Source organism: Trachypithecus francoisi, unplaced genomic scaffold, assembly GCF_009764315.1.
Source record: "Trachypithecus francoisi isolate TF-2019V2 unplaced genomic scaffold, Tfra_2.0 Lachesis_group9, whole genome shotgun sequence".
Classification (NCBI taxonomy): Eukaryota; Metazoa; Chordata; class Mammalia; order Primates; family Cercopithecidae; genus Trachypithecus; species Trachypithecus francoisi.
In genome coordinates, this window is record NW_022681474.1 from 20922071 (window position 1) to 20948110 (window position 26040).

Below are 26040 nucleotides of genomic sequence, written 5' to 3' on the forward strand. Positions count from 1 at the left end.
TCTTGTTTATTACGGTGTTCACTTTGGAAGTTTTACTTTTTCTTCGTTAACACCCTGTGTTTACCACAGTGCTTCAGTTTCTGTGATTTTTCTTATTACACAGAGAAAAATGAAATTAGTCTTACCTGGGGCTGAAGCTGAAGGCAAGGAAATTTTGTCAGGGCCCAGGCAACTTGTTCTTCATTTTCGGCCAGTGTTATAGTGCATGTGCTATACACCAGCACACCCTCCGGCTTCAGCAGCTGAACTGCCTAAAGAAAACTGTGATCAGACCACACACAGCACAAAACCAAATAAACATCTGCATGAATTTCATAGCATACGGTATAATATCTTTCAAATGTTTGGGATAAATAAAATGATGTTCTACGTGACAAGGATTCCTTCTGTAATTAGAGTATGCAAGAGCAATACTTGCAAACTAGACTAGGTGCATTTCATTATCTTGGAACTGTCATACTCCATATGGACCAAGACTTCCCCAAATACAATCATTCACCTTCATGCCTTCAGATACCATTTTTTATGCTGAAAACTCACAAATTTACATTTTTAGGCCAGACCTCCTCGTTAAATTCCCTACTTAAATGCTCAGTTGGCTTCTTAACATTTCTTTTTTATTCTTATTTTTCTAAATAGAGATGAGGTCTCACTGTTGCCCAGGCTTGTCTTACAATCCTCCCACCTTAGCCTCCCAAAGTGCTGGGATTGCAGGTATGAGCCATAGGTCTGGCCCTTCTCAACATTTCTATAATCCTATCAAACTTGACATGCCCCAAAATGACCTTCTCCTTTCCCTCTGAAACCTACTGCAGAAGTCTTCCTATCTTTCCAGAATCTCAGGTCCCAAACCTCAGATGATCTTTTATGCCTTTTTCTGACTCCCCCAACCATCAGCAAGTCCTGTTGGCTCTACCTTCAAATTCTAGCCAGAATTTGGCCACTTCTCACCACTTCCACTGCTATCATTGTGGTCCAAGCCTCTTTATCTTTTGCCTGGATTATTCCAACTGCCTCCCATTTCAGCTTGCTTTATTCCCTGCCCTCCTGCAATCTAGTCTCAGTACAGCAGACAAAGCAGTCCTTTTAGGCTTGTCCCTTCTCAGCCCCAAGCCCCTCACCTGTCCTCCATGATCACTTAGAGTCAAAGACAAAGTCCTTACAGAGGCCTTTGAGGCCAGACATAAACAAGTCTCTTGTTGCCTCTCTGACCTCCTCTTGTACACCTCTTACCCTGGCCCGTTTTACTTCGGCAACACTGACCTTCTGCTGTTTCTGGAACACACGAGGCACAGTGGCACCTCAGAATCTTTGCAGCAGTTGGGAAAGCTCTCTTAATTCTCTGCACTGCTTTCTCCTTATCTTTGCATGTATGTCACGTTCCTGGGCACTCTGTAAATTTTCAACTATTCCAATCCAACACTCCTATCCCCAGTTCCTTTGGCTTGCTCCATAGGCCATTGCATTATTGCCTTCTAATATACTAAAAAACTCATTTATTTCCTCTCCTAGTTAGAACAGAAACCTCGTGAATAAGAGCATGGAATGTTGTCTACTTTCTCAATACTGTACCGTCAACGTCTAGAATAGCGTCTTACACACAGTAGGTGCTCTTTGAGTATTTGTTGAATAAATGAATCAGGAGATAAGGTGCTATGCTAAAATAGATTTGTCTCAAATACCTAAAGTTCAACTTTTCAAGCTCCTGATTTTTAAAATTTTAAAGGAAATCTTTAAAAATAGAGTATACATACTTGTGCTTTTTAAATCAGAGTATGCTGATCAAAATTTAAACTTTGTTACTATGTGCCAGTTACTGCGTTAAACACTGTACATGAATTTTTCTCAACAAATCCTTATAACAACCACAAAGTAAGATGACTATCACCAAAGATGTATTCCTAGTAGGTAGAGCTGTTATCCTTACTACTCAGATATAGAAAGCAATGTACATAAAGTCACTTAGGTGGATGAGCCATGGCTCAAGTCAACATGTGTCTGACTCTAACATCCACATTCTCGATTTCTCTCCAGGCCAAATGGCACACCTGCTATATTCTGAAGTTCTCTCTCTTTTCAATGAGAAGCTTTTCCTTCTCATTGAGGTCATTCGTCTACTCCTAGTAGCCTTTTAAAATACCATTTTTGCTATGACCTACAAAGAAGAGAAATCCAAGTCCTTTACAGAAGTATCCTAATTTTATTCTCAAGTCAAAGTGGGTTTCAGCTATAAGTAAAGCTTCCTTTTTGCTGCTTGCTGTTTTAATTCTGAGGATGAGTTCTTTGAAGACTTCATAGAAAAAGAGGAAGTCAAATAATCCACAACCAGTGCTACCTTTGTGTATGAAAGGAAACACCAAGAGAGTTGAATCGGAATGTACTCAAAGACAGCTTTAGAGACTAAATCATTACAGAACATCCATTGTTGCTCTAGCCTTGTATTTTGGAGGGCTGGGACTAAATAATGAATTCATCTATGATCAAACACTGTCTATACACTCTGAAATCCACTGAGTCATTTTTGCAGGACTAGGAGAAATCCTCAAATGTTCTATCTGGGCTTCTTCTGAAAGTACTAGAGGCAAGTTAAATGTGTACAGTTTTTGTGGTTCTCCTATATCCTACACTGGCCACTGTCTCTTCCTGTTTTTATCAATGAGTTTTGCTTCCTACTGGAACTTCTTCTTCTAAAGAAGACCCCAAAATCTACTTTTTTTCTTTTTTTTTTTTGAGACAGTCTTGCTCTGTTGCCCAGGCTGGAGTGCAGTGACGTGACCTCAGCTCACTGCAACCTTCGCCTCCTGGGTTCAAGCAATTCTCCTGCCTCAGCCTCCTGAGTAGCTGGGACTATAGGTGCACATCACCATGCCTGGCTAATTTTTTGTATTTTTAGTAGAGACGGGGTTTTGCCATGTTGGCCAGGCTGGTCTCAAACTCCTGACCTGAGGTGATTAGCCCGCCTCAGCCTCCCAAAGTGCTGGGATTATAGGCGCGAGTCACCAGACCCAGCCAAGAACTCTATTTTTTTAAAAAAGAGTAATTTAGTTTATATCTATTTCTTTTTTTTTTTTTTTTTTTTTTTGAGACGGAGTCTTGCTCTGCCACCCAGACTGGAGTGCAGTGGCCGGATCTCAGCTCACTGCAAGCTCCGCCTCCCGGGTTTATGCCATTCTCCTGCCTCAGCCTCCCGAGTAGCTGGGACTACAGGCGCCCGCCTCGTCGCCCGGCTAGTTTTTTGTATTTTTAAGTAGAGACGGGGTTTCACCGTATCAGCCAGGATGGTCTCGATCTCCTGACCTCGTGATCCGCCCGTCTCGGCCTCCCAAAGTGCTGGGATTACAGGCTTGAGCCACTGCGCCCGGCCGTTTATATCTATTTCTTTACATCAATTAGTAACTACAAGTTAACAATTCAGTGACTTTTCAGACAGAGCAGAATATTTGAAATTTATTAAATATGTGACAAAATTCTACTATTGCCTGTATATCTTAAAGGTGAACCAACTTAAAGGAAAACTTCTATATTTAAAACTAGGTCCTCTCGGTTGTATATGTGTGTGTGTGTATGTGTGTATAGTAAAATATAAATAACATAAAATTTACCATTTTAGTCATTTTAAGTCAATAATGACCTTCAGTACAGTCACATTGTTGGGCAACAATCACCACCATCCATCTCCAGAACTTTTTCATTGTCCCAAACTGCAAGTCTATGTGCATTAAACAATAGCTCCTCAATCTCCCAGCCCCACAATGCCTGGTCATATCTATTCTTCTTCCTGTCTCTATGAATTTCCCAGCTACTCATATAAGCAAAATATTACAGCATTTTTCCTTTTGTGTCTGGTTCATATTACTGAGCATAACGTTTCCCAGGTTCACCCATGTTGTGCATGTATCAGAATCTCACTTCCTTTGAAGGCTGAATAATGTTCCATGGATGGATATAGCACATTCTGTTATCCATGTATCTGTCAACAGACTCTTGGGTTGTTCCCACCTTTTGGCTATTGTAATGAATGCTGCTATGGAGATTGCTCTCAGTGGTTTAAACACCAAAGTAGCAAAAGTTAACTTTCTTTCACAACAACAGACCGCCACATACTGCAGTGAAGAGTTTTTGCTGTAATGGCTGATATGATGCCAATTCCTTCAAAGACCAAGTACAGGCCATATTTGGTCTCTGTCCCATTCCACTACAGGGTGCATCCAGAAGAATTCGGTCAAAGGATTCTGGTAGAAATGGAGGTTCCCCTATAAAGAGAATTATAAACATGTTTACTATCTGCCATATAGGTTTAAACTAGAAAACTCCTGAGATGATCAGGAATTTAAAATCATAATCCAGAATCAAAAATAAAACAATTTCTCCCTTCAATCAAGCAGCTGGTTAAACTAATTTTGACTTATACCTAAAATAGATTTGATGTGGTAAAAAGGTTAAAATTGTAGTAATAGTTGAAAGTTATTCTGTTGATACAGTACAAACCAAGGCCTAATCACACAAGACCTTGTAACCCAAACTTTAGAAGCCACAATTTATCAAAGTTAGGACTTGGAATTAATTCTAGTTGTTCTGGAAATTGATACTTCTCTTGGTAATTTCTACTGAAGACAGCCCCCGAAAAAATGCCTGTTCAATCATTGTGAAACATGCTGATTCTGGTATTCCAGAGTCTCCTTGTTTCTGTGGCCATCAGAAGGGCTATGGTCTAGAATAGGTAGAATGATCAGTACCACCCCTAGATTCAATCTTCCACGAAGGTTTCCTTTGCATTCACTTGAATAATTTTCCCTAACTTCTGACTTATTTAATGTTATTGGAGAAAGGTATGAAATCAAGTGGTCTGTTTACATATTTAGGCTGTCTACTTGTAAGCAAGATTTCCATTCCATTCAATTCCATTTCCCATTCCATTCTGCATTCCATTCCCCATTGCATTCCATTCCATTCCATTCTCCATTCCATTCCATTGTCCATTCCATTCCATTCCCCATTCCACTCCATTCCATTCCATTCTGCATTCATTCCATTCTGCATTCCATTCCACTCTCCAATCAATTCCATTCGCCATTCTATTCCATTCTCCAATCCATTCCATTCTCCAATCAATTCCATTCTCCATTCCATTCAATTCTCTATTCCAATCCATTCCATTCCACTCCACATCCCATTCCATTCCATTCCCCATTCCATCTCATTGCATTCCACTCCCCATTTCATTCCATTCTCCATTCCATCTAAATTCCACTCTTTATTCCATACCATTCCCTATTCCATTCTCCATTCCTTCCATTCTCCATTCCCTTCCATTCTCCACTCCATCTCCATTCCATTCAATTCTCCACTCCATCTCCATTCCATTCCATTCGCTATTCCATTCCATTCTATTCCCCATTGAATTCGATTCTCCATTCAATTCCATTCCATTCTCCATTCCATCTCTATTCCATTCCATTCCATTCCATTCTCCATTGCATTTCATTCCATTCCATTCTCCATTCGACTCCATTCTCCATCCCATTCCATTCTCCATTACATTCCATTCTACACACCATTCCATTCTCAATTCACTATTCCATTCCATTCCATTCTCCAATCTATTCTCCCTTCTATTCCATTCTCCATTCCAATCCTTTCTCCACTCCGTTTCACTACACTCAACTGTCCATTCCATTCTCCATTCCATTCCATTCTCCATTCCATTCCATCCTCTATTTGATCTCCCAGTCCATTCCATTTTACATTCCATTTCATTCCATTCCATTAAATTCCATTCCATTCTCCATTCCATTCTCCAATCCATTTCATTCTCCATTCCATTCCCTTTTCCATTCCATTCCATTTCCCAGTCCATTCTCCATTCCATTCCAGTCCATTGTCCATTCAATTACATTCTCCATTCCATTCTGTTCAATTCTCTATTCCATTACATTCTCCATTCCCTTCCATTGCCTTCTCCATTCCATTCCATTCTCTATTCCATTCCATTCCATTCTCTATTCCATTCCATTCTCCATTCCATTTCATTCCACTACACTCTCCATTCCATTCCATTCCATCCTCCATTCCATTACATTCTCCATTCCATTCCACTCCCCATTTCACTGCATTCTCCATAACATTCTCCATAACATTCTCCATTCCATTCCATTCTCCATTACATTACATTCACCACTGCATGCCATTCTATTCCATTCTCCATTCCATTCTCCATTTCCTTCTCCTTTTCATTCCATTCCATTCTCCATTCCATTCCATCTTCCATTCCATACCATTCCATTCTCCATTTCATTCTCCACTCCATTCCATTCCATTCTCCTTTACTTTCCATTCTCTATTCCATTCCATTCTTCACTCCATTCCATTCTCTTCCATTCCATTCTCCTTTCCACTCCAATCCATTCTCCATTCCATTTTCCATTCTATTCCAGTCCATTGTCCATTGCATTCCATTGTCCATTCCAGTCTCCATTTCATTCCATTCCATTCTTGATTCCATTCCATTTCTTCCATTCTCCATTCCTTTCCATTCTCCATTACATTCTCCATTAATACATTCCATTCCATTTCCCAGTCCATTCTCCATTACATTGCATTCCATTTTCCATTCCATACCATTCCATTCTCCATTCAATTCCATTTCATTTTCCATTCTAATCCTTTCCATCCACTCTCCATTCCATTCCATTCTCGATTCCGTTCTCCATTTCATTCCATTCTCAATCCCATTCCAATCCACTCTTCATTCCATTCTGTTCTCCATTACATTCCACTCTCCATTCCATTTTATTTTCCACTCCATTCTTCATTCAATTCCAATGCATTCCCCATTCTATTAAATTCTCAAGTCTCTATTCCACACATTCTCCATTCCATTCCACAATCTATTCCAGTCCATTTCATTTCATTCTCCATTCCATTCATTCTATTCCATTCCATTCCATTTTCCATTCCATACCATTCCATGCTCCATTCCATTCCATCCCATTCTCCATTCCATTCAACACCATCCTCCATGCCATTACATTCTCCACTCCATTCCATTCTGCATTACATGACATTCCATTCTCCATTCCATTCCATTATGCATTCCATTCTGCATTCCATATCATTCTCCACTCCATTCCATTCTCTATTCCATTCCATTATGCATTCCATTCTCCATTCCATATCGTTCTCCATTCCATTCCATTCTATTCCTTTCCATATCATTCTCCATTCCATTCCATTCTCCATTCCATTCCGTTCCACTCCATTTTCCATTCCCCATTCCATTCCGTTCCACTCCATTTTCCATTCCATACCATTCCATTCTGTTACATTCCATTCTCCATTCCATTCCATTTCTTCCATTCTCCATTCCAATCAATTCCATTCTCCATTCCATTCCATTCCACTCTCAACTCTCCCTTCCATTTCCCTGTCCATTCTCCAGTTCATTCCATTCCATTCTCCATTCTATTGCAATCTATCCACTTTCCATTTCATGATTCCATTCCATTCCAATCCATTCTATTCCATTCTCCATTCCATTCCATTCTTCATTCTATTCTCCATTCCATTCCATTCTCCATTCCATCCTCCATTGCATTCTCTATTCCATTCTCCATTCAATTCCAATCCATTCATCATTCCATTCCACTCTCCATTCCATTCATTCTCCATTCCATTCTTCATTTCATTCCATTCTCCATTCGACTCAATTCTCCAGTCTCTATTATATTCCATTCATCGTTTCATTCCATTCCATTCTACGATCCACTCCATACCATTCCTTTTTCCATTCCAGTCCATTCTCCATTCCACTCTCAACTCCATTCTCCATTCTCTTCCATTCTCCATTCCATTCTCCATTCCATTTCATTTCCTGCATCCTCCATTCCCTTCCATTCTCCATTTGATTCCATTCCATTCTCCATTTGATAATCCATTTTCCAATCCATTTCGCAGTCCATTCTCCATTCCATTCCTTTCCTTCTCAATTCCATTCCATTCTCCATTCTATCCCATTCCACTCCACTTTCCATTCAATTCCATTCTCCATTCCATACCATTCCATTCTCCAATCCATTCTCCATTCCATTCCATTCTCCACTGCATTCTCCATTCAATTCAATTCCATCCTCCATTCAATTTAATTCCATTCTTCATTCCATTCCATTCTCCATCCCATTCCATTCTCCATTCCATTATATTCTCCATTCCATTCTCCATTCTTCATTCCATTCCGTTAAATTCTCAAGTCTCCATTTCATTCCATTCCATTCTATGCCATTCCATACGATTCCATTCTCCATTCCATTCCATTCTATCTTCCATTTCATTCCACTCCACTATCTATTCCATTCCACTCTTCATTCCACTCTCCATTCCAATCTATTCCATTGAATTCCATTCCATTTTTCATTCCAATCTCCATTCCATTATTCATTCCATTCTATATTCCATTCCATTCTCCACTCCATTCCATTCCCCATTCCATTGTAGTCTCCATACCATTCTCCATTCCATTCTGTCCACCACTGCATTCCCTTCCATTCTCCATTCCATATCATTCTCCATTCCATTCCATTCTCTATTCCATTTCATCCTCCATTGTATTCTTCATTCCACTCCATCCTCCATTCCATTCTCTATTCCCTTCCATTCCATTCTCCATTTCATTCCATTCTTCATTCAGTTCCCCTTTCCACTGCATTTTCCACTCCATTCCACAGAGAATTCAATAGAGAATGGAGCAGAGTAGAATGGAATGGAATGGAGAATGGAATGGAACAGAATGGAATTAAATGTAAAGGCAAATGAAATGGAATGGAATGGAGTGGAGAATGGAGTGGAATGGAAATGGGAATGGAATGGTGAATGGAATAGAACAGACAATGGAATTGAATGGGGAATGGAATGGAAAGGGGAATGGAATGGAATGGAGAATGGTTTGGAATGGAATGGAGAATGGAATGGAATGGAGAATGCAATGCAGAATTGAATGCGGAATGGAATGGAGAATGGAATGGAATACAGAATGGAATACAATGGAGAATGCAATGCAGAATTGAATGTGGAATGGAATGGAATGAAATGGAAAATGGAATGGAATGGAATGGAATGTAGAACTGAACGGAATAAAGGATGGAATGGAATGGATCGGAGAATGGAATGGAATGGAGAATGAAATGGAGACTGTAATGGAATGGAGAATGAAATGGCATGGAGAAAGGAATGGAATGGAATGCAATGGCAAATGGGATGGAATGGAATGGAGAATTCCGCATTCCATTCTCCATTCCATTCCACTCTGCATTCCATTACATATTCCATTCCATTCTCCACTCCATTCCATTCCCGATTCCACTGTAGTCTCCATACCATTCTCCATTCCATTCTGTCCACCACTGCATTCCCTTCCATTCTCCATTCCATTTCATTCTCCATTCCATTCCATTCTCTATTCCATTTCATCCTCCATTCTATTCTTCATTCCACTCCATCTTCTATTCCATTCTCTATTCCCTTCCATTCTCCATTCCATTCCATTCTCCATTTCATTCCATTTTCCATTTCATTCCATTCTTCATTCAGTTCTCCTTTCCACTGCATTTTCCACTCCATTCCATAGAGAATTCAATAGAGAATGGAGCAGAGTAGAATGGAATGGAACAGAATGGAATTAAATGTAAAGGCGAATAGAACGGAGTGGAGAATGGAATGGAATGGAAATGGGAATGGAATGGTGAATGGAATAGAATAGACAATGGAATTGAATGGGGAATGGAATGGAAAGGAGAATGGAATGGAATCGAGAATGGTTTGGAATGGAATGGAGAACGGAATGGAATGGAGAATGCCAATGCAGAATTGAATGCGGAATGGAATGGAATGAAATGGAAAATGGAATGGAATGGAGTGAAGAATGGAATGGTGAATGGAATAGAATAGACAATGGAATTGAATGTGGAGTGGAATGGAATGGAAAGGGGAATCGAATGGAATCGAGAGTGGTTTGGAATGGAATGGAGAACGGAATGGAATGGAACGGAGAATGCAATGCAGAATTGAATGCGGAATGGAATGGAGAATGGAATGGAATGGAGAATGCAATGCAGAACTGAATGTGGAATGGAATGGAACGAAATGGAACGGAATGGAATGTAGAACTGAACGGAATAAAGGATGGAGTGGAATGGACTGGAGAATGGAATGGAATGGAGAATGGAATGGAGACTGTAATGGAATGGAAAATGAAATGGCATGGAGAAAGGAATGGAATGGAATGCAATGGCAAACGGGATGGAATGGAATGGAGAATTCCGCATTCCATTCTCCCTTCCATTCCAGTCTGCATTCCATTCCATATTCCATTCCATTATTCTTTCCATTTCATTCCCCATTCTATTGCAGTCTCCATACCATTCTCCATTCCATCTCATTCTCTAATCTACTCTATTCACCACTGAATTGCATTTCATTATCTTCCATTCCAATCTCCATTCCACTTCATTCTCAATTCCATTCCATTCTCCATTTTCCATTCCATTCCATACCATTCTCAATTTCATTCGACTCCATGCTCCATTCCATTCCATACTCCATTCCATTCTGCATTCCATTCCATTCTCGATTACATTATCTACTGCATTCCATTCTTCATTTCATACCATTCTCCATTCCCTTCCGTTCTCCATTCCATTCCATACCATTCTCCTTTCTAGTACATTCTTCATTCCATTCTCCATTTCATTGCATTCTCCCTTCCATTCCATTCTCTGTTGCATTCCATTATATTCCATTCTCCGTTCCATTCCATTGTATTCTAGTCTCCATTCCATTCCATTCTCTATTCCATTCTCCATTCCATTCCAATCCACTCTCCCTTCCATTCCATTCCAATCCACTCTCCCTTCCATTCCATTCTCCATTCCATTCCTCATTCCATTCTCCATTCCATTCCTCATTCCATTCCATACTCCATTCCATTCTCTATTTCATTCCATTCTCCATTCCATTTTCCACTCCATTCCAATCTCCATTCCATGCCATGCTCCATTCCATTACAACCCATTCAATTCTACATTTCAATCCATTGTGCATTTCATACCATTCTCCATTTCATTTATTTCATTTCATTCCCTTCTCCATTTCATTCCATTCTCCATTGAATTCCACTCAATTCTCCATTGCATTCCATTCCATTCTCCATTCCACTCTATTCTCCATTCCATTCCATTCTCCATAACATTCCATTGTCCATTCCATTCCATTCTCCGTTCCATTCCATCCTCTATTCCATTCTCCATTTCATTCCAATCCATTCTCCATTCCATTCCATTCTCCATTCCACACTCCATTCCATTTTCTACTCCATTCCAACCTCCATTCCATTCCATTCTCCATTCCAATCCATTCTCCGTTCCATTCCATTTCATTCCATTCTCCATTCAAATCCATTCTCCATTCCACTCTTCATTTCATTTCATTCCATTCTCCACTGCATTCCATTCTATTCTCTATTCTGTTCTCCATTCCACTCGATTCTCTATTCCATTCCATTCCATTCTCCATAACATTCCATACTCCTTTCCATTCCATTCCATTCTCCATTCCATTCCATTCTCTGTCTCCATTCCATTCCATTCTCTTTTCCATTCTCCATTCCATTCCAATCCATTCTCCATTCTCCGTTCCATACTCCATTCCATTTTCCACTCCATTCCATTCCATTCTCCATTCCAATCCATTCTCCGTTCCATTCCATTCTCCATTCACATCCATTCTCCATTCCATTTCATACCATTCTCCATTCCACTCTTCATGTCATTTCATTCCATTCTCCATTGCATTCCATTTTATTCTCTATTCCATTCTCCATTCCACTCGATTCTCCATTCCATTCCATTCTCCATAACATTCCATACACTTTTCCATTCCATTCTGTTCTCCATTCCATTCTATTCTCCATTCCATTCCATTCCATTCTCTGTTCCATCCCATTCTATTCTCTTTTCCATTCTCCATTCCATTCCAATACATTCTCCATTCTCCATTCCATACTCCAATCCATTTTCCATTCCATTTTCCACTCCATTCCAATCCCCATTCCATTCCATTTCTCCATTCCATTCCACTCTCCATTCCATTCCATTCTCCATTCTAATCCATTCTCCATTCCAATTCATACCATCCTCCATTCCACTCTTCATTTCATTCCATTCTCCATTTCATTCCATTCTCCATTGCATTCCATTCCATTCCATTCTCCCTAACATTCCATTCTCCATTCCATTCCCTTCTCCTTTCCATTCCACTCCTTCTCCATTCCATTCCCTTCTCCTTTCCATTCCATTCCATTCTCCACTCCATTCCATGCTCCATTATTTCAATTCCCTGTACCATCCTCCAGTCCATTCCATTCCATTCCATTCTCCATTTCATTCCATTCCATTCTATTCACCATTGCATTCCATTCAGTTCCATTCCATTCAATTCTCCATTTCATTCTCCATTTTACTTCATTCTCCATTCCATCCATTCCATTCACCGTTCTCCATCCCATTCTCCTATCCTTTCTCCATTCAATTCCATTCCATCCTCCATTCTATTCCACTCCATTCTCCCTTCCATTCCATTCTCCATTCCATTCTATTCACTATTGCATTCCATTCCATTCTCCATTCAATCCCATATTCTATTCCTTTCTCCATTCCATTCTCCATACCATCCTCCAATCCATAACATTCTCCATTTCATTGCATTCCATGCTCCATTCCATTCCATTCTTCATTACATTCCACATTATATTCCATTCTCCATTCAATTTTTCATTCTATTCCATTCTCCATTCAGTTTCCTTTCATTCTCCATTCTGTTCCATACCATTCTCTATTCCAATTCATTCTCCGTTCCATTCCATTTGCCATTCCCTTCCATTCTCCATTCCATTCCATTCTTCATTCCATTCCCTTTCATTCCATACCATTCTCCATTCCATTCCACTCTCCATTTCATTCCACTCTTCATTCCAGTTCAACCTCCATTCCATTCCATTCCATTCTCCATTCCATTCCATTCCACTCCATTCTCCATTCCATTCCATTCCCCATTCCATTCAATTTCCCCTTCCATTCTCTATTCCATTCCATTCTCCATTCCCTTCTATTCCATTCTGCATTCCATTGCCTTCCATTCTCAATTCCATTCCATTCTCCAATCCATTCCATTCTCCATTCCATTTCATTCTCCATTCCATTCCACATTCCATACCATTCTCCATTCCACTACATCCCATTCCATTCTCCATTCCATTCTCGATTGCATTCTATTCTCCATTCCATACCATTCTGCATTCCATTCACCATTTCATTCGATTCTCCATTCCATACCCTTCTTCATTCCATTCTCCGTTCCTTTCTATTCACCATTCCATTCCATTCTCCATTCCAGTTCAATCTCCACTGCACTCCATTCTCCATTCCATTTATTTCACTCCATTCTCCGTTCCATTCCACTCCATTCTATTCTCCATTCAATTCCATTCTCCATTCCATTCTAATCCATTCTCCATTCTATTCCATTCTCCATTCCATTCCATTATCCATTCCTCATTCCATTCCGTTCTCCACTGCATTTCATTCGCCAACTGTTACATTCTCCATTCCACTGCATTCCATTCTCCATTCCATTTTCCACTACATTTAATTCCATTCTCCATTCTTCATTCAATTCCATTCTCCCTTCCATTCCACTCCAATCCATTCCATTCTCTATCCATTCATACCCTTCTCCATTCCACGCTCCATTTCATTCCATTCTATTCGCCTTTTCATTCCATTCTCCACTCCATTCCATTCTCTACTCCATTCTCTATTCCATTCAACATTCCATTTTCCATTCCATTCCATTCTCCATTCCATTTCATTCCACTTTCCATTCCATTCTCTATTCCATTCCATTCTATTCTCCATTCCATCCCATTCTCCATTCCATTCCATTCTCCGCTGCATTTTCCATTCCATTCCATTCCATATTCCATTTCTTTCTCAATTCCATTCCATTACCCATTCCATTCAATTCGCCATACCATCCTCCATTCCATTCCATTCCCCACTCAATTGCATTCTCCATACCATCCTCCATTCCATTCTATTCACCATTGCCTTCCATTCCTTTCCATTCCATTCTCCATTCCATTCTCCATTTTGCATTCCATTCCATACCAGTCTCCATTCCATTCTCCATTTCATTGCATTCCATGCTTCATTTCATTCCATTCTAAATTCCATCCCACTCTCCATTCCACTCCACACCATTCTCCATTCAATTCCATTCTCCATTCCAGTTTATTCATTTCATTCTATTCTGCATTCCATTCCAGTCTCCATTCCATTCTGTTCTCCATTCCATTCCATTCTCCATTGCATTCCATTCTCCATTCCATTTCCCCATACCATTCTCTATTCCATTTCATTGTGTATTCCATTCTATTCTCCATTCCATTTTCATTTCCAATCCATTCCATTCCATTCTCTGTTCCATTTTTCGTTCCATTCCATTCCGCATTCCACTCCATTCTCCACTGCATTCTGCATTCCATTCCATTATCTGCTCCATTCCATTCTGCCACAAGACTGGGGAGGAGGTGAATTAGCACTCAAGTTGTTACAACAAATACAACTGACAATGTATTTGTCAGGCCTGTGAGCAGAAGCTCAGCCATTATAACCCCTGTGACCTGCACATACACATCCAGGTGGCCTGCAGGAGCCAAGAAGTCTGGAGCAAAGAAAAACCACAAAGAAGTAAAACAGCCAGTTCCTGCCTTAACTGATTAACTAAAATTATACTATTTTACTATTGTGACTTGTCCCTGCCCTACCCTAGCTGGTCAACTTTGTGACATTCTTCTTCTGGACAGTAAGTCTTATGATCTCTCCACCATGCATCTTGCAACCCCCTCCTCTGCTAACCTTTTACTGTAATTTGCCCTTACCTACCCAACTCCTATAAAGCAACCCCTTCCCCATCTCCCTTTGCTGACTCTTTTTGGACTCAGCCCACCTGCACCCAGGTGAATTAAAAGCTTTATTGCTCACACAAAGCCTATTTGGTGTCTCTTCACACGGACGCACTTGACAGTATTAGGGGAAATAAAAGCAGCAAAAAAAAGTTAACTTTGAGAGAGTTTAGCTGCCAGATTTAGTAGGCAAAAACTTTAAAGCAGCCAATAAAAATATGTTCAAACAATTAAAGCAAAGGAAAACATGCTTAAAAAAGTAAAGGGAGATATGGTCGTCTTGTTTCATCAAATAGAGAATATCGACAGAGAGAAATTTTTAAAAAAGGAAATCAAGATGTTGAAAGTACAATTCTTAAAAATTCCACTGGGGGGCTCAACTAGAGTTAAGCTGACAGAAAAAAATGAGTATACTTGAAGACAGATGAATACAGATTACGTAATCTTGTAACTGAGTGCTTGCATTTTTCCAAGAAAAAAGGAATGAATTACTATTTTAAAAATTATTTTCTGTTATCTTCTCCCCTTTCCCCATTCCCGTTTGTTTCCTACTTAGCCCTTCAGAAATGCAAATTAACCTTTTACACACTTTCCCCTCACCAGACATTCTCTGCAGGGCAAGTTCTTCTAACTAAGCCTCCAAGACACATCTCTCCTAGAGAATTAACAGTTAATTTGCAGACCAAACCATATTGGCCAGCGAACTTTCAGCCCCAGGAGGTGGTCTTGAAACTTCCACCCTCTAGGGGTTGTCACTCTTGTGGGGAGTAGGGGGGACTTTCATTCACCAGGAGAACGTATCCAAATCATGCCTGCTTGGCCACTTTTACAACTTATTTCTGCCCAGGAAGATGCCAATTAAACTGTTAGATTAGGCACCAGCTAGCAGTGGGAGCCCTGCCCTTGTTCACTTCCCCATTTACCTTATAAAAGTGTCTGCTTTCTGCTCCAAAGGTGAAGCAGCACATATAAAGGCAGGATGCTTTGTGCCTCATTCCCTAAGCTAGCTTTGGAATAAACCATTTTCCTTTTACCAGACCTTACTCTTGTTAATCAGACTCTAAATGCAGCATGCAGCTAACCTGCTTTTTGGTTACAATCTGAAGGTCAGAGAGATACAACAATGAAGACAAATTACCATAAACTTCAGAGAAATGGGTGACATTATTAAGACAACTTAGGCATTATTAACACAACTTAGGCAGTCCCAAAAGGAAAGAAAGAAAAAAAGGTAGGAAAATATTCAAAAAATCATGGCTGAAAATGCCCCACATTTGATGAAAAGCAATCTACACATACGAAAGGAACGAGCTCTGAGGCGGACAAATGCAAAAAGATCCACAACCAGATACATCATCGTGAAAATGTTGAAAGTCAAAAGCAAAGAGAAAATGTTAAAGGCAGCAAGAGAAAAACAACTCGTCGTGTACTAGGGAACTGTAAAAGATTAGCAGGTGATGGTTAATCTAGAACAATGGAAACCCAAAGATGGTAACATGACATATTCAAAATACAGAAAGAAAAAAAAAAAAGAAAAACCTGTCAACCAAGAATTTAATATTCAGTAAAACTATCTTTCAAAAATAAAGACCTATTTCAAAATAGGTCTTTCAAAAGTAGAGACCTATTAAAAAGAGAGAGAGAGAAAAGGACCTAACAGACATACAAATAGCCAACAGGTATATGAAAAAATGCCCAACATCACTAATCATCAGGAAAATGCAAATCAAAACCACAATGAGATATCACTTCACCCCAGTTAAAATGGCTATCATAAAAAAAACACGCACGCAAAATAATATATGCTGGCAAGGATGCAGAGAAAGGCAAACTCTTTTACACTGTTGGTAAAAATGTAAATTAATACAGCCATTATGTAAAATGGTATGGAGGTTCTTCAAAAATAAATAGAACTACCATATTATCCAGCAATCCTACTACTGGGTATACAGAAAAGGGAATTTAAATTAGCATGTCAAAGAGATATCTGCACTCTCATTTCACTGCAGCATTATTCCCAACAGTCAAGATATGGGATCCATCAAGAAATGAATGGATAAAGAAAATGTGGTACATATATACAATGGAATACCATTCAGCCTTTAAAACAAAAAGAAATTATGTCATTTGCAACAAAATAGATAAACCTGGAAGACATTATGCTAAGTGAAACAAGCCAGGCAGTGAAGGACAAATATTATAGGACCTCACTTAAGTGGGGAATCTAAAAAAGTCAAACTCATAGAAACAGAGTAGAATAGTGGTTACCAGAGGCTGGGGGAGGAAGGAGGAGAAAAGAATGGGGAGAAGTTGTTTAAAGGGTACAAAGTTTCAGTTGGACAGGAGGAGTAAGTTTTTGAGATCTGCTGCACAGTATGGTGACTATACTAATGTATTTTGTTATTTCAAAGCTGCTAAGAGAGTAAATTTCAAATTCCCACAAGACAAGGATAAGTACAGTGATGGACATGTTAATTAGCTTGCTTTAATCATTCCACGTCGTATACAAAATCATATACATGTCAAAACATCACACTGTATGCCATAAATATATATGATTTGTCAATTAAAAATAAGAAAATCAAAATATCTCACCTTCTGTGTCCTCCACCATATCAAGTTTAACTGCCTTTGTTCCATCAAAACAAAATGCCCTGATGGAATTCAGCCCTAACAATAAGGCATTCTGCTTTATTTTTTCTACTTTGCTGAAGATTTTATCCAGTGCTATAACTTCTCCCTAAAAAAAAAAACAAAACACAGAGAGAGAGAGAGAGAGAAAAAAAGAAAACTATAAATCCAAAGCAGTCAAGTCATAAAATCAATGAGAAAAACTGATGAAAACTTATGGTCTTTTCCACCATCCTCCCAGCCCTACTTTAAAACCTCTATCCATTAACCAAATGTATGTGTCCGGAATTTATTCCTTCCAGTGGGTTCTTGGTCTCGTTCACTTCAGGAATGAAGCCACTGGACGGGTGTGGTGGCTCACGCCTGTAATCCCAGCACTTTGGGAGGCCGAGGTGGGCAGATCATGAGGTCAGGAGATTGAGACCATCCTGGCTAACACGGTGAAACCCCGTCTCAACTAAAAATACAAAAAATTAGCCGGGCGTGGTGGTGGGCACCTGTAGTCCCAGCTACTCGGGAGGCTGAGGCAGGAGAATGGCGTGAAATCGGGAGGTGGAGCTTGCAGTGAGCCGAGATCGCACCACTGTACTCCAGCCTGGGAGACAGAGCGAGACTCCATCTCAAAAAAATAAATAAATACATAAAAAATAAAATAAAAAAAAGAATGAAGCTGCAGACCCTCGTGGTGTTACAGTTCTTAAGGATGGTGTGTCCAGAGTTTGTTCCTCCAGATGTTCAGATGAGTCCAGTGTTTCTTCCTTCCAGGGGGTTTGTGGTCTTGCTGACTTCAGGAGTGAAGCCACAGACCTTCGCAGTGAGTGCTACAGCTCATAAAGGCAGTGCAGACCCAAAGAGCGAGCAGCAGCAGGATTTATCATGAAGAGCAAAAGAACAAAGCTTCCACAGCACGGAAGGGAACCCCAGCGGGTTGCCTTTGCTGGCTCGGGTGGCCAAGCTTTTATTCCCTTATTTGGCCCTGCCCACATCCTGCTGACTGATCCATTTTACAGAGCGCTGATTGGTCCATTTTACAGAGCACTGATTGGTCCATTTTACAGAGTGCTGATTGGTGCATTTACAACCCTTTAGCTAGACACAGAGCACTGACTGGTGCGTTTACAATCCTCTAGCTCGACAGAAAAGTTCTCCAAGTCCCCACTCCACTCAGGAAGTCCAGCTGGCTTCACTTCTCATGTATATCCAATTTACATTAAATACTGTGTCATTCCATTAAGAAAATACATTTCTGCCAGAAAAATAATCTGATAACGACTAGCTACTTTTAGTAAACAAAACTCAAAACCAAAAAGTATTTGTAATCTTCTAAAGAAACTTAAAAACACCCACTGGAGGCAAATATTAAAAATCACCAATTTGATGTGCCTTGTTCACCTCTGGACAAACACGAGCTAATGCTATTAGACAGTGGCCTTAAAGTGCTCTGAGATGCAAATGAATGCTACTTGTAAAATTGGTCATTTTAACATTTTCCAGCTAGCCACATAAAATTCTTGTGAATTCTGGCAACCAAAACTGGAAAAATATGAGCCAAAACCTCTGTATAGCATAGCAAAATATTCTGGTGTGGTATAAAACGCAGTTCAAGAAAATTTTACACAGTAACACTTTAAGTCAAAGTCAATAAAGGTAAGAGGTAAAAATTTCGGAGGGCCAAGACACCTGAATAGAAAGAGCTCCAGTCTGTAGCTCCCAGCAAGACCAACACAGAAGGCTAGTGATTTCTACATTTCTAACTGAGGTACCCAGTTCATCTCATTGGGACTGTCAGGTAGTGGGTGCAACCCATGGAGAGCAAGCGGAAGTAGGGTTGGGCGTCATTTACCCAGGAAGTGCAAGCAGCTGGGGGACCTCCCTCCCCCAGTCAAGGGAAGCTGTGAGGAACAAAATGTGCTACGCAGCCTGGGTACTATGCTTTTCCCGTGGTTTTTGCAATCCATAGATCAAGAGATTCCCTCATGAGCCTACTCAAGGGCCCTGGGTTTCAAGCACAAAACTGGGCAGCCATTTGGGCAGGCACCGAGCTAGCTGCAGGAGTTTTTTTTGTACGCCAGTGGCACCTGGAACCCCAGTGAGACAGAACCGTTTACTCCCATGGAAAGGGGGCTGATACCAGGGAGCCAAGTGGTCTCACTCAGCAGGTCCCACTGTCATGGAGCCCAGCAAGCTAAAAATCACTGGCTTGAAATTCTCACAGCCAGAACAGCAGTCTGGAGTCAACATGGGACGATCGAGCTTGGTGGGCATCCGCCATTACTGAGTCTTCAGTAGGCTGTTTTCCCCTGACAATGCTAAGAAAACTGAAAGGTTTGGACTGGGCAGAACTGACCACAGTGCAGCAAAGTGGTTGTGGCCACACTGCTTCTCTAGATTCCTCCTCACAGGGCAGGGCATCTCTGAAGGAAAGGAAACAGCCCTACTCAGTGGCTTACAGATAAAACTCTCATCTCCCTGAGACAGAGCACCTCCGGGGGGAGGTGGCTCTGGGCGCAGCTTCAGCGGACTTAATCTTTCCAGCCTGCCAGCTCTGAAGAGAGAAGCTGATCCTGACAAAGGGGATTCTCCAAGCACAGTGTACCAGCTCTGCTAAGGGACAGATTGCCTCAAGTGGGTCCCTGATCCCCATGCCTCCTGACTAGGAGAGACCACCCAACAGGAGTCAACAGACACCTCATGCAGGAGAGCTCTGGCTACTAGCATCAGGGCAGTGCCCTCTGGGATGAACTTTCCAGAGGAAGGAGCAAGCAGCAATCTTTGCTGTTCTGCAGCCTCCACTGGTGATACCCAGGCAAACAGGGTCTGGGGTGGACCTCCGGCAAACCACAGCAGACCTCCAGAGGAGGGGCTTGACTCTTAGAAGAAAAACCAACAAACAGAAAGCAACAATATCAACAAAAAAGACCCCACACAACAATCCCATCCAAAGGTCATCAGCCTCAAAGATCAAAGGTATATAAATCCATGAAGATGAGGAAAAACCAGTACAAAAATGCTGAAGATTCCAAAAACCAGAATGCCTCTTCTCCAAATAATCGCAACTTCTCTCCAGCAAGGGAACAAAACTGGACAGAGAATGAGATTGACAAACTGACAGAAGTAGGCTTCAGAAGGTGGGTAATAACATACTTCTCCGAGCTAAACAAGCATGTTCTAACCCAACGCAAGGAAGCTAAGAACCTTGATAAAAGGTTACAGGAATGGCTAACTGAAATAACCGGTTTAGAGAGGAACATAAATGACCTGATGGAGCTGAAAAACACAGCACGAGAACTTCTTGAAGCATACACAAGTATCAATAAACAAATCGATCAAGTGGAACGACATCAGAGACTATTTATGCCTTGCTGAAATAAGGCATAAAGACAAGATTAGAGAAAAAAGAATGAAAAGGAACAAACAAATCTTCCAAGAAATATGGGACTACGTGTAAAGACCAAAGCCATAATTGACTGGCATACCTGAAAGTGACAGGGAGAATGGACCAAGTCGGAAAACACACTTTAGGATATTATCCAGAAGAACTTCCCCAACCAAGCAAGACAGGCCCACATTCAAATTCAAAAAATACAGGGAACACCACTAAGACACCCCTCGAGAAGAGCAACCCCAAGACACATAATCAGATTTTCCAAGGTTGAAACAAAGGTTAAGGGCAGCCAGAAAGGTCAGGTCACCTACAAAGGGAAGCCCATCAGACTAACAGCAGATATCTCTGCAGAAACCCTATAAGCCAAAATAGAATGGGGGTGAATATTCAACATTCTCAAAGAAAAGAGTTTTCAACCCAGAATTTCACATCCAGCCAAATTAAGCCTCATAAGCAAAGGAGAAATAAAATTCGGCCGGGCGCGGTGGCTCAAGCCTGTAATCCCAGCACTTTGGGAGGCCGAGACGGGCGGATCACGAGGTCAGGAGATCAAGACTATCCTGGCTAACACCGTGAAACCCCGTCTCTACTAAAAAATACAAAAAACTAGCTGGGCGAGGTGGTGGGCGCCTGTAGTCCCAGCTACTCGGGAGGCTGAGGCAGGAGAATGGCGTGAACCCGGGAGGCGGAGCTTGCAGTGAGCTGAGATCCGGCCACTGCACTCCAGCCTGGGCGATAGAGTGAGACTCCGTCTCAAAAAAAAAAAATAAATAAAATCCTTTCCAGGCAAGCAAATGCTGAGGGATTTTGTCACCACCAGACCTGCCTTACAAGAGCTCCTGAAGGAAGCACTAAATATAGAAAGGGAAAACCAGTAACAGCCACTGCAAAAAAACACCAAAATATAAAGACCAATGACACTATGAAGAAACTGCATCAACTAATGTGCAAAATAATGAGCTAGCATCATGACGACAGCATCAAATTCACACCTAACCATATTAACTTTAAATGTAAATGATTAAAGGCCTTAATTAAAAGACAAAGCCTGGCAAATTGTATAAAGAGTCAAGACCCACCTCATGTACAAAGACACACACAGGCTCAAAATAAAGGAATGGAGGAATATTTACCAAGTAAATGGAAAGCAAAAAAAAAGTATGGGTTGCTATCCTAGTCTCTAGTAAAAGAGACTTTAAACCAACAAATATCAAAAAAGACAAAGAAGGGCATTACATAACGATAAAGGGGTCAATGCAACAAGAAGAGGTAACTATCCTAAACATATATGCAACCAATACAGGAGCACCCAGATTCATAAAATAAGTTCTTAGAGACCTACAAAGAGACTTAGACTCCCACACAATAATAGTGGGAGACTTTAACACCCTACTGTTAATATTAGATCAATGAGACAGAAAATTAACAAGGATATTCAGGACTTAAACTCATCTCTGGATCAAGTGAACCTAATAGACATCTACCGAACTCTCCACCCCAAATCAACAGAATATACCTTCTTCTCAGTGCCACATGGCACTTACTCTAAAATCAACCACATAACTGGAAGTAAAACACTCCTCAGCAAATGCAAAAGAATGGAAATCATAACAGTCTCTCGGACCACAGTGCAATCAAATTAGAACTCAGGATTAAGAAACTCACTCAAGGGGGCATGCCCAAGATGGCCGAATAGGAACAGCCCCAGCCTCCAGCTCCCAGCGTGAGTGACACAGAAGACGAGTGACTTCTGCATTTTCAACTGAGGTCCTGGGTTCATCTCACTGGGGAGTGCCGGACAATTGGTGCTGGTCAGCTGGTGCAGCCCGACCAGCGAGAGCTGAAACAGGGCAAGGCATTGCCTCACCTGGGAAGCACAAGGGGGAAGGGGATCCCTTTTCCTAGCCAAGGGAAACTGAGACAGACAACACCTGGAAAACTGGGTAACTCCCACCCTAATACTGCGCTTTACCAAGGGTCTTAGCAAACAGCACACCAGGAGATTATATCCCACACCTTGCCCGGAGGGTCCCAGGCCCACGAAGCCTCCCTCATTGCTAGCAAAGCAGTCTGAGATCTAACTGCAAGGCGGCACTGAGGCTGAGGGAGGGACGCCCGTCATTGCTGAGGCTTAAGTGGGTAAACGAAGACACCAGGATGCTCGAATTGGGTGAGGCCCACCGCAGCTCAAGGAGGTCAGCCTGCCTCTGTAGCTCCTCTTCTGGGGACAGGGCATAGCTAAACAAAAAGCAGCAGAAACCTCGGCAGAGGTAAATGCCCCTGTCTGATAGCTTTAAAGACAGCAGTGGATCTCCCAGCACAGAGGTTGAGATCTGAGAACAGACAGACTGTCTGCTCACGTGGGTCCCTGACCCCTGAGTAGCCTAACTGGGAGACATCCCCAACTAGGTGCAGACCAACACCTCACACCTCACACAGCAGGGTACACCCCTGAGACGAAGCTTCCAGAGTGAGAATCAGATAGCAAAACTCACTGTGCAGCAATATTCCATCTTTTGCAGCCTTCGCTGCTGATAACCAGGCAAACAGGGTCTGGAGTGGACCTCAAGCAAACTCCAACAGACCTACAGCTGAGCGTCCTGACTGTTAGAAGGAAAACTAACAAACAGAAAGGACACCCACACCAAAACCCCATCAGTATGTCACCATCATCAAAGACCAAAGGCAGATAAAACCACAAAGATGGGGGAAAAGCAGGGCAGAAAAGTTGGAAATTCAAAAAATCAGAGTGCATCTCCCCCCTCAAAGTAACACAGCTCATCGCCAGCAATGGAACAAAGCTGGACGGAGAATGACTTTGACGAGTTGAGAGAAGAAGGCTTCAGTCGATCAAATTTCTCAGAGCTAAAGGAGGAACTACGTCACCAGCGCAAAGAAACTAAAAACCTTGAAAAAAGAATGGGTGAATGTATAACTAGAATAATCAATGCAGAGAAGACCTTAAAAGAACTGAAAGAGACGAAAACCATGACACGAGAAATATGTGACAAATGCACAAGCTTCAGTAACTGACTCGATCAACTGGAAGAAAGCGATTGAAGATCAAATGAATGAAATGAAGCGAGAAGAGAAGTGTGGAGAAAAAAGAGTAAAAAGAAATGAACAAAGCCTTCAAGAAGTATGGGATTATGTAAAAACACCAAATCTATGTCTGATTGGTGTGCCTGAAAGTCATGGGGAAAATGGAACCAAGTTGGAAAACACTCTGCAGGATATCATCCAGGAGAATTTCCCCAACGTAGTAAGGCAGGCCAACATTCAAATTCAAGAAATACAGAGAACGCCACAAAGATACTCCTTGAGAAGAGCAACTCCAAGACACATAATTGTCAGATTCACCAAAATTGAAATGAAGGAAAAAATGTTAAGGGCAGCCAGAGAGAAAGGTCAGCTTACACATAAAGGGAAGCCCATCAGACTAACAGCAGATCTCTCGGCAGAAACTCTCCAAGACAGAAGAGAGTAGGGGCCAATATTCAACATTCTTAAAGAAAAGAATTTTCAACCCAGAATTTCATATCCAGCCAAACTAAGTTTCATAAGTGAAGGAGAAAGAAAATCCTTTACAGACAAGCAAATGCTTAGAGATTTTGTCACCACCAGGCCTGCCCTACAAGAGATCCTGAAGGAAGCACTAAACATGGGAAGGAACAACAGGTACCAGCCATTGCAAAAACATGTCAAAATGTAAAGTCCATCGATGCTAGGAAAAAACTGCATCAACTAGTGAGCAAAATAACCAGCTAATATCATACAAACAGGATCAAGTTCACACATAACAACATTAACCTTAAATGTAAATAGACTAAATGGTCCAACTGAAAGACACAGACTGGCAAATTGGATAAAGAGTCAAGACCCATCTGTTTGCTGTATTCAGGAGACCCATGTCACATGCAGAGACACACATAGGCTCAAAATAAAGGAGTGGAGGAAGATCTACTAAGCAAATGGAAAACAAAAAAAAAGCAGGTCTCTGATAAAACACACTTTAAACCATCAAAGATCAAAAGAGACAAAGAAGGCCATCACATAATGGTAAAGGGATCAATTCATCAGGAAGGGCTAACTATCCTAAATATATATGCACCCAATACAGGAGCACCCACATTCATAAAGCAAGTCCTTAGAGACTTACAAAGAGACTTAGACTCCCATACAATAATAATGGGAGACTTTAACACCTCACTGTCAACATGAGACAGATCAATGAGACAAAAAGTTAACAAGGATATCCAGGAATTGAACTCAACTCTGCACCAAGCGGACCTAACACACATCTACAGAACTCTCCACCCCAAATCAACAGAATATACATTCTTCTCAGCACCACATTGCACTTATTCCAAAATTGACCACATAGTTGGAAGTAAAGCACTCCTCAGCAAATGTAAAAGAACAGAAATTATAACAAACTGTCTCTCAGACCACAGTGCAATTAAACTAGAACTCAGGACTAAGAAAATCAATCAAAACCGCTCAACTACGTGGAAACTGAACAACCTGCTCCTGAATGACTACTGGGTACATAACGAAATGAAGGCAGAAATAAAGATGTTCTTTGAAACCAATGAGAAGAAAGATACAACAAACCAGAATCTCTGGGACACATTTAAAGCAGTGTGTAGAGGGAAATTTATAGCACTAAATGCCCACAATAGAAAGCAGGAAAGATCTAAGATCAACACCCTAACATCACAATTAAAAGAACTAGAGAAGCAAGAGCAAACACATTCAAAAGCTAGGAGAAGGCAAGAAATAACTAAGATCAGAGCAGAACTAAAGGAGACAGAGATGCAAAAAACCCTCCAAAAAATCAATGAATCCAGGAGGTGGTTTTTTGAAAAGATCAATAAAATTGATAGGCGGCTAGCAAGACTAATAAGGAAAAGAGAGAAGAATCAAATAGACACAATAAAAAATCATAAAGGGGATATCACTACCGACTCTACAGAAATACAAACTACCATCAGAGAATACTATAAACACCTCT

General features: G+C 41.0%; 1 protein-coding gene across 4 annotated transcripts in view; it reads right to left on the reverse strand.

Moving 5' to 3' along the window:
- The window catches only part of NSUN6 (NOP2/Sun RNA methyltransferase 6), an 81649-nt gene that overhangs the window by 2773 nt on the left and 52836 nt on the right, over nt 1-26040 (reverse strand). For 3 of the 4 annotated variants that reach the window (XM_033209436.1, XM_033209437.1, XM_033209438.1), the window contains exons 8-10: nt 17606-17750; nt 4105-4253; nt 126-251 (exon numbers count right to left, since the gene is read on the reverse strand). In XM_033209436.1, coding sequence (XP_033065327.1) covers nt 126-251; nt 4105-4253; nt 17606-17750 — 420 coding nt within the window. Of the gene's footprint in view, nt 1-125; nt 252-3999; nt 4254-17605; nt 17751-26040 lie in introns of all 4 variants that reach the window. The other variant, XR_004436707.1, reaches the window with a different exon arrangement.